The sequence below is a fragment of the Phaethon lepturus genome, unplaced genomic scaffold (genome assembly GCF_000687285.1).
Source record: "Phaethon lepturus isolate BGI_N335 unplaced genomic scaffold, ASM68728v1 scaffold36500, whole genome shotgun sequence".
Classification (NCBI taxonomy): domain Eukaryota; kingdom Metazoa; phylum Chordata; class Aves; order Phaethontiformes; family Phaethontidae; genus Phaethon; species Phaethon lepturus.
This window is the reverse complement of record NW_010510466.1, coordinates 6,033-15,306: the sequence shown is the minus strand read 5'-3', so window position 1 is coordinate 15,306 and position 9,274 is coordinate 6,033. Positions and strand designations below refer to the sequence as shown.

The window sequence follows — 9,274 nt, the reverse complement described above, 5'->3', positions numbered from 1 at the left end:
AGGACGTGCAGGCTGCCTGCTCCTGGCACCCAGTGCTGTCTCCTGTTGTTCAAGGGCTCCTCTCATCTGCCGCAGCAGCTGAAGTTCACGACCTCCGACTCCTGCGACCGCATCAAGGACGAGTTCCAGCTCCTGCAGGCCCAGTACCACAGGTACGTGCTCCCGCACGCAGATGGGCCCGGCTTGGATCTGCCCCGCAGCCTCCGCTGTGCTGGCAGGCAGCGGCACGACACCCAAGAATCACACTGATTCTTCTGCTTCGTTGCTTCGCTGAATGGACTTGAATGGGAATGTCAAGGAGGGGACCTGGTTGTGTAGCTTGGGTTACCTTTGGCTAGAGGAGGGCCTAAGGCAGGGGATTAGTCACGTCCACTTGGGAGCCCAGCGAGGAGAATGCGTGTCTTCCCTTTCCAGCCGAGGTCTTTCCTTTGAGCACAGCTCGGCCAGGACTGTGCACAGGCTTGCCAGGCCTCCCGTGTCTTGCTGGGAGTTTTCCTCAGTTCTTCTCGCTGGCTGCCTCTCCCGGGCAGCAAGTGCTGCAGGGAGCACTTAAATACAAAAGCTTCCGCTTCTCTGCGGGTGTGTATGGAAATACTTCTGCTGACCCGAAAGCTGGCTTGTGATAGTCTGTTGCTTTGTGTGTCTGAAATAAACATGAAGTTCTTGGGTTAAATTGACTGGGTGATGCCCTCCACCCCGGCCTAGCAGGCTGCGAGGTGCCGGTTGTGGCATGTGCCATGTGGCTGCGACTTCCCCATCTGCCTTTCCTCAGCCTAGGCTCCACTGGGCAGACGGGTCACGGTTTTGAGGTGGTGTCGTTCTGGCAGGAGGAGACGGAAAACCTACTGGGAAGTGGCTAATTCCCAGTGTCTCTGAGCAGTGCCAGTGAGGGAGTAGGGGAGCCCAAGAAACAGTCCTGCTGGAAGGGAGGCTATCCCCCCACCCCCTCGGATTTAATCTGCTCGAGAAGAAGCAAGTTCTGTGTAGGTGAAGCTGTTTCTTGTTTGAAACATAAAACCACAGCACACGCTGGCTGCAATTGCTCAGCTGGTGAGTTGGAATCCCATAAAACACTGGGAGCAGCAGCACTTTCTCTGAAGGGTGTGAAGAGCCTAGGGGACAGAAAAAATCCTTTCTTCTGGAGGGATGTGCTGCACTTGGGCCTCCACCCCACCATCCAGAAATGGATCTGGCTTTGGTTTTGAAGTTGTATCGCAGCATCTCTCGAGTGCTGCAGACAGGCCTCTGCTAGAAGCTGTCCCCAGCTGCCAGCAATCAGTTGAGGAAAGGCAAACCCCTCCTTGGGCAGCCATCTCTGCTTCTGCCCAGCTTTCTGCTTCCCACTGAAAGGATTTGCCTGGGGGACGTTGGTGTCCAGCTGGTGGATAGCCTTGTGCTGCTTCTCCTGAACGTGTGTTGTTGGGACTCCAGCTGGGAAGATGGGAGAAAGCTCTGTTGCAGTCGCCACTGTGCCAGCACAGTGTGACCCAGCTCCAGCCACCCTTTGGAGTCTGGATGGCGGTGTCCAAAAAGACCCTTTGGTGTCCCAGCCTAGCCGGGATGGAAGCAGCTGCTCTGTGGCAATCGACTCTCGCCTCTTGTTTGTGGTTTTCTTACTGTTTTCTGGCTTTTCAGCTTGAAGTTGGAATGTGACAAACTAGCCAGTGAAAAATCGGAGATGCAGCGTCACTATGTCATGGTAAGGACTGGCCTCAGCAGCCAAGAGCACATGGGTGGCGTGGGTGGGGACTCCCACAGTGAGCAGGTGCCTGTGCCTAGGTTTTGCCTGGCGGGGTAGCTTCGCCCCATGAAGCAGCAGGTCTCTAGGCAAGGCTGGCCCTGGTTTTTCTGAAAGCAGGGCTTTTTTATATTTTGTGTTGTCTGCATGCAGTGGATTGTTGAAATGCGGGGAAGTATCAGCGAATTGTTGGACATAGAGAACTGATGAACCCAGTGGCTGACCGCTTGATGGGTGGTGATGGGGTCCTTGGCCTTTCCGCTGACTGGCTACTTGACTGTACTCCCTTGTGCTCTGGGGGATGTGGCAGCTCTTAGGCACCCAAGAAGGAGCTGCAAGGTGCTGGTGTACAGGCGTCTGGGGACTCCATTGAGAGTCGTGGCCAGTGAAAGACAAAGCAGTGCTCTGAGAAATTGTGAAGCTGGGAAACACCACAAGCCTGGTGGAAGTTGGAAGCAGAAACCAGCTGCTATGTGAGAGCTAAACCCTCTGCACCTTCTCGTGACCCTGGCAGTCTTGTGGAGCCATGGTGCAAAGTGCTAGCACATCTCACCAGTGTCTGTGTCCCAGCACAAAGTGTGCAAATCCCAGGGCAGTGCCTGGTAATGGCATGAGGCATAGTGCCACACACAGGCAGCAGGCTTAGCTGTAACTCTTTAAAGAGAAATCCACCAGGAAACAGCCATGTTCTTGTAGGCAGGGTGATTGTTTGCCTGACAGGTAATGCCTCTGTCTTCCCATGCATGGAAGAGCCCTTGTGGCAGAGGGAGGGATGCCAGGCAAGGCTGTGGTCTGTTCCTTTCCTATCAAGGAGCTGACGGGAGGTTGTGATACTGTCCATAAAGATGAGCTGGTGCCTGCTTGCCAGCTGCTGCACCTGCCCTGAAAAGAAGAGATAAGATGTAGAAATTAATACGGCAGCTCTTCAGAGGAGAGTTAGGACTTTAAAACCAGAAATGAGGGAGCTGGCCCCTCCATCATCCTGTACTGCCCAGACTCCAAGACTGTGGGGAGCAAGGTGTGCTTGGGGCTGGGGCCAAGAAGCAGAGGTCACAGCATTCCTTGTATATTAATGGAGAAGCCTGCCCCATTCTCACTGATAAATGATTGGGCCTTGCAGCCTGTATGGAGGCTCATCTCCAGGTGTGGCTGAGATATGTTTTTTTTCCCCTTAATGCTGACAGTCACCAGAATCGATTCAGGTTTCCATCAGCAGGTTGGTGCCAGAGGGGAAGGGCTATTGCTTGCTGTGCAGCACTCCAGGCTTTGCAGGCGCAGCAGCTCCTGCCTCATCTGCATGGCTGAGCTGGAGTCGCTCAGAGCTGCTGTCACTCCCCACCACAGCGAGTCACAGGAAGCAAAGAGGAGGGTTTCTGTTAATGTGCAAAGCTGCTACAGCTGCTCTGATTTTTGAATAAGTCACAATTAGCAGCTTGGGAGTCAGGCTCCTGCTTCCTGCTCAGTCTTCAGAATGCAAAGAAGCCTCGAGAGCTAGCAGTGGTGTTAGAACAGGCTGAGATTATGGCAATACCAAGCTGGGTGCTTCTCAGAGTTGTGGTGTCAGTACCAGAACGCCAGTTGTCATCTCCTTGAATTAGATAAGCACAGATGGGGAATTTTCTTTCCCTGCAGAAGAATCAGGATTGCAACCTGCAAGCCAAGGGAGGAGATTTATAAACTCTCAAACATCCAGGGGTCAGGAATTAGCTTCTGCTGCTAATAGGTTGCTCTGTAGCTGCCTGTTGCTGCTGTGCGGGGTTTTCTGGGTGGATTTTTTTTGTGGGGTTTTTTTTTTCCCCGTAATGGCTTCTTCCCAAACATCTGGAGCTGTGTGCAGCTGGATGTGTTACTTGCTAGATGAAGCCCAGTTGTGATCTCTTCCATTTGCTGCTGAAGCAGCCACGTGGGCTTTAGGATGTTGGCCAGGCAAAGCTTGCAGAGTCTCTTTTGGCTGTGGTTATGGAAGTCTGTGGAGCCCTGAGACTTTTTCCAGGTTTGAAGCAGTATCACTCACTTTCACCTGATGCAGACTGCTGAAAGGTGTCTGTGAGGGGTGTTGCATGGGGCCCAGTCAGCAAGTCCCCAGGTCTCTGTCTGCAGCAGCATGAGACTGGAGCAGGGCAGGCAGGGAGCACCTGGGCTCAGTGCTTCTGCCTTAGATCTGGAGGGTCTCTGTCTGTATTTGCCTCCTGCTGTCTTTGTTTCCTAGGGACAGCCTCTTCTTCCATCCTTGCCCAGCCTTTGTAGAAGACCTTGCTAGGAAAGCAGTAGTAGTTCCCAGCACTGCTGTATGGAGCCTCTTTACCTGGTGGAGACTTGACTTACAATTTTTTTTTTGTTCTCTTCTCCCCCACTCTACAGTATTATGAGATGTCCTACGGGCTGAATATTGAAATGCACAAACAGGTAGGGAGAAGGCATGTCCAAGTGCTCTAATTCCTGGGGAGGGTGGGTTGTCTGCTGTGCCTTGTCCTCTGTCACTTCAGTGGTATTTCAGGAACTAGAAATGCCAGGAGCCCGTAAAATGCCAGAGCTGCCTTCAAAATGCAGGCACTCCCCACCTCTCAGCATTGCAGTGCTGGACTGAGGGCTCCCACCCCAGGCTGCAGGCATGCTCTGGTTCTGCCCAGGGTCTGAATAGGTATTTAAGCACTGGACAAGGCAGTGCAGGTGGGGTGTGGAGCTGTGGCTCCCAGTCGGTCAGCAGATGTGAGCCCTCATCTGAAGAGCCCCCCAAATTAAGTTAATTCATTACCCTCACTTGTGGTGAAGTTGTTAATTATCCCCAGTGGCTAATTACCTGTGCTGTTAACAACATGAGCCTCCTCTGAGCCTGACTCTATCTGGCTTCAGCTTCCAGTGACAGTCATCTGTGTGTCATGGCTCAGTTATAAGCCTCTTAGCACAATTCAGCTCCCCACTCTTTATGCTTGGTGCCTCCAATCCCATTGCCCCGGTTGGTAAGCCCACAAGAGTGGCTTCCCTGGGAAAACCTGCATCTTGGTAAAGGATCTGAGCCACGAATCCTCACTGCTGTGCCATGAACTGTCTCCCAGCCTAGTCCACTCCCCTGACATGCTGGTGGGGCCCCGTTGGCTGGTTTTGGTGCATGCCTAAACCCTTTGGCTCTGTATTTCTTTTGACTCCATTGGAAAGTGATTTGCGAAGGGCTGGTAGCTTTACTCTTTTCCAGGAGTTTTCCCATTTAGCACCCCAAAATTTGCCACCTGCTTGTATGAGGCTAGTGGAGAAGTTGCCCAGTCCCTGTGGTCTCCCTGAATAGCCCCAGTCCTGCAGCTCAGCTGTGGGGAGGCTGGCAGCAGGTAAACACTTGCCTTTGGGGAGGAGGAGTCCAAGAAGGCTGAGCAGCCAGTCTCTGGGGCAGAGCAGGGTTCTCAGCGGAGGCAGCACGTGTGTCTCTGTGTCTGCATGGCAAATGTAATTCAATACATCCCCACCTGGGTCTGTAATAAGTTTTCTCTCTGGTTGCTCTTGACTTCATTAAATGAATATCAGAGACCTGGAAAGGGAAGAGAATATTGAAAACCTGCTCTTTGCAGTCAGCAGCATTGATTCATTTAACTCTGTAGGGAGGGACCTTGGGGGTGAGATGACACACACCCCTCCTGTGGCACCAGGATGCTGACAGCATCTTGCCGGGGGAGCATGTTTTCTTAGGGGCATTCGGGGACTCAGGCCCTACATGGGGAGGGGGAAGGTGGGGCAGCTGGTGCTGAGAGTGGTCAGTCCCAAGCTACCTGATGCCTTTCCTCTCTGTTCTTCCCACCTTCTAGGCTGAAATCGTCAAGAGGCTAAATGGGATTTGTGCACAGGTTCTGCCCTACCTTTCACAAGAGGTGAGTCCCCCAGCTTGGCCTCGGCTCTGGCTCAGGGGCACATTGACGGGGGGAGTGGAGACCCCCATCCTGCTGCGGGGCAGCGAGGTGCCATGGCCCTCCCGCATGGGCAGATCCTCGCCCCTAGTCTGGGAAACCTTGTCGCTTGCTCTCAGCCCCTGTGCAAGACGAGCTCTTCAGGACAGGTTTGGCCTGGAGGCGTTCAAGTAGCCCCACCAGGTGCTGTGCGGTGGCTAATGTGCCTGTCCATCCCCTTTGTTGGCAGCTGTGGACAAAGATGGGCTCTGTTCTTTCCTGCCTGTGATTCGAGTCATTGGCCACTTTTGCATGGGTGGTGGGAGCTTTGGGTGGCTAATTGGGGGAGGAGGGCATTTAAAAAAAATACCTCCATATGGCTCCTCCTTGAGATCTGGCTCCTCTTGCCTCATTCATTAATGCAGCTGATGGGCTCCTCCCACTCCCCTGAGAAATTAATTGGGAGGGCTTGGGAGTTGCTGCCTGAGGCAGGAGGAAGATGAAGCATTTGTAGTGCTGTATCTGTCCATCTCCCCACAGAGCCTAAACTCCACAGCTGTTCCCATGGCTGGTTTTTTTGGTCAGGACTACCTGTGGGATGGAGGCTGTGTTTTTTTTCCCACCCACCTGTTCTTGGAAAAGACAAAGTGGCTTGCTGATCAGATCAGAGCTGCCTAATAACTAAGCCACGACTAAACCTTTTTGCATCTTAATGCAACCCCTTCCCCCTCCCCAGCCCTGTCCTACTGCCAAGATAGAAAGAAAAATCCACTTGCTGGAGTGCAGCGAACAGGCCTGGTTTTCAGAGACCTTGTGCTCTCAGGAGCAAGTACAGTTGTCCTTTATTTTTTAAAGTATGTGATATAGCTGTTTTTCCTGCCTGTGTTTGGAGCAGCCATGCCGGGCTCTTCCACAGCAGCATCTTCCAGCTGCTGCAGTTCGCACCTGGGGTATGTCCCACAGAGTGGTGAGCCGACCAACAGGTTCTGATTTTAGGGTTTGTTTTGTTTGTTAGGGGGTCTCATTTTGTGTCAGGTCTGGGTTGGAGAGGGGATGCAGGGTGAGAGGCATTGCTTGTCTGGCCAAGGATCGCTGGGCCTGTGCAGAGCAGGACAAGGATGAGAGTAAGAGGGGACCTGCTTAAACCTGTGGTGAGGAACTGGAATGAGACAAGCATGCCTCCTTCCCTGCTCCTCGCTACTGCGGGCCTCAGTGGCATGAGGTCCTTGTCACAAAATGAAGTGCGTGCAGGTGTCTCCAGCTGTGGAGTTAACCAGCCTGCCTCTGTGCCCTGACATCTCGGTGCTAGCAGCTGAGATAACGTACGTGTGTGTGTCAGACCCAGCAGGGCTGAGTCCCTGTTCTGCTTCCCTGTGATACTAGAAAATGACCCTGAAATCCTCTGTTCTCTACATACCAGCATCAGCAGCAAGTCCTGGGAGCCATTGAACGAGCCAAGCAGGTTACAGCACCAGAACTGAACTCCATCATCCGTGTACGTGATGCATGTTTAGTTTGGGTTCAGAGGGACGGGAATCTGTGCCTTTGGCCTTCAAGACCAAGCTGGGCAGGGGAGTCATGACCTGGGGATGTGGCCCACATGCTGGGAAGAGGCTGTTCCACGTGCGGTGCTGCAGCCCTGCTGGGATGAGGCTGTGAGTGCTGGGCTGGCCCTGCTGGCATGGGGCTGGTTTTGTCCAGACTTGTTATGCCATGGGCATGGGTTTGCCGGGGAGCGTGGATTCCTGCTCTGTCCCAGCAGGGTGCAAGCAGAGGAGCTTTGGTTTTGGGCAGGAACTGCAGCAGCTTCTTGACACGAAAACACCATCTGTTCTTGGTCAAGGTCGGGAGGTCTTTAACTGCATCCTTGGAGCATGCCAGAGTCTGAGGCCAGATGTCTTGTGGGCTAAGGGCTGTGTGTTGTGCTGGGGACACACTTTTGAGTCTTCTCTTGAAGCTGTTACAGTCTAAGAACTCTAGAATCTCTTCCTCCCCACCCGAGGCTGCGGTGCTTTCCAGGACCCTGAGGTCCCTCATTTAAGCTTGGTTGCTGGCACAGTCTTGTCTGGGCAGCCCAGGCCCTTGGGTGGTTGTCCAAATGCACTCAAAATTACAATATCCCTCTCTTGTCTTCCTGTCTGTCCATCGTTCTTTACAGCAGCAGCTTCAAGCTCACCAGCTGTCACAGCTCCAAGCCCTCGCTCTGCCTCTGACTCCGCTCCCTGTGGGCCTCCAGCCCCCGTCCCTTCCTGCTGTCAGCGCTGGCACTGGGCTCCTCTCGCTCTCGGCCTTGGGCTCCCAGGCTCACCTCTCCAAGGAGGACAAGAACGGCCATGATGGGGATGCCCACCAAGATGATGATGGGGAGAAATCGGATTAGAATGAATGGGAGACCGGGGGCAGGGGCTGCTTGGGGCGGGGGGGGGTGGGTGTTAATGCAAGATGCAGTATTTCTCTCTAGTTGCTGTGCAGCAGAATCGCGGGGGCTTGTGTTTGGTGGCAGCTTGCCAGGCCTGTGCCCATGGGCAGCAGTGCCTGGGGGGTGCCCTCACCGCCATCCCAGCGGACAGGCTGCTCTGCAGCAATGCAAGCGCCATAGCAGTAACCGTGTGGCCGATCATGCTCTCCCTATGCCCAGCCTGGCTTCCCCCATCCCTGCTCCAGCTCTGTCGCAGAGCCGAGCCAGAACCTGGCTTGGGCTGCTCCGGGGCCAGTTGCCCCCTGGCTGTCCTGGCTCCTCGGTGCGTCTGGCTCCCCTCTGCCTGCTGCTCTCTCCTTGGTATTTAAAGATGCCCCTTGAGCCTAACGGTTTCTGCACACAACTCCCTGCTGGGATCCCTGCCCCAAAACCATCTCCTCCCTCCCCAAGCGCTCTTGACTTGTCGCATCGCCCTGGCCCCATCTTCCCTCCGCCCTTCCTGCACTAATAGCAGGCCGGCACCTTGCTGTTCTGCATGTATCCGATCTTAACCAGTCTTGCGGCACCACGGCAGTGCGACGCTCCAGCTGCCGGGGTTGCTCCTTGGCCTCGGGCTGGAGGGGGAGCCTCTGCCACGCGCTCTCCTTGGCATAGCACCTGGCTTCAGGGGGCTCGGGCAGCTGGGCAGAGGGGCAGGCAGACCCAGCGCCTTTCCTGGTCCTCCCCCTCCCTGTGCCCCTGCCCCATGTAGAGGATACAGCAGCTTTCTCTGTTCTTATCTCCGTGCGCTAGCGTGTCTTCTAAAAAAAAAAAAAACCCCAAAAACCCCACAAAAATGGAACAAAAAAATAATAAAATAATAATCTGGTGTTTGTATATAGTCCTTTAGAAAGATCTTGTTTTGCTTTTTGTGTTTAATCACTTGACCTATAATAAGAGGAACTGAAAATGCTGTATCAAGGACGTACAAGCTGTGCCTTTCAAATAAAGAAATAAGAAGGTTGGTTAAAACTGTGATTTGCTGCCTGCTTTCTTGCTGCCTTTTTCAAATACTTCCCTCCCTCTCCTGCTCCCCGCCCTGTAGGGGAATTGGTGGGGGAGAAGAGGTAGCTTTGCTGGCTAACCTTGGACTCTGCCTCGGTTTCCCCATGTGCTGTCATGGCACCCAGCGGGCTGTGGGAGGTGACTGGAAGAGCTGCCCTCCCTCCTCCAGGTGAGCGTGTCCCAGACCAGTCCCTGCCTTAC

General features: G+C 53.9%; 1 protein-coding gene across 1 annotated transcript; it reads left to right on the top strand.

Moving 5' to 3' along the window:
• Positions 1-54: 54 nt before the first annotated feature.
• On the top strand, positions 55-8,000 carry AES (amino-terminal enhancer of split; the record flags this gene model as incomplete). Its single annotated transcript, XM_010297145.1, has 6 exons — positions 55-152; positions 1,636-1,699; positions 4,100-4,144; positions 5,533-5,595; positions 7,031-7,105; positions 7,769-8,000. Coding segments are annotated over 6 exons (567 nt in total), but the record flags the coding sequence as incomplete, so codon positions are not given.
• Between the last annotated feature and the right edge of the window lie 1,274 nt (positions 8,001-9,274).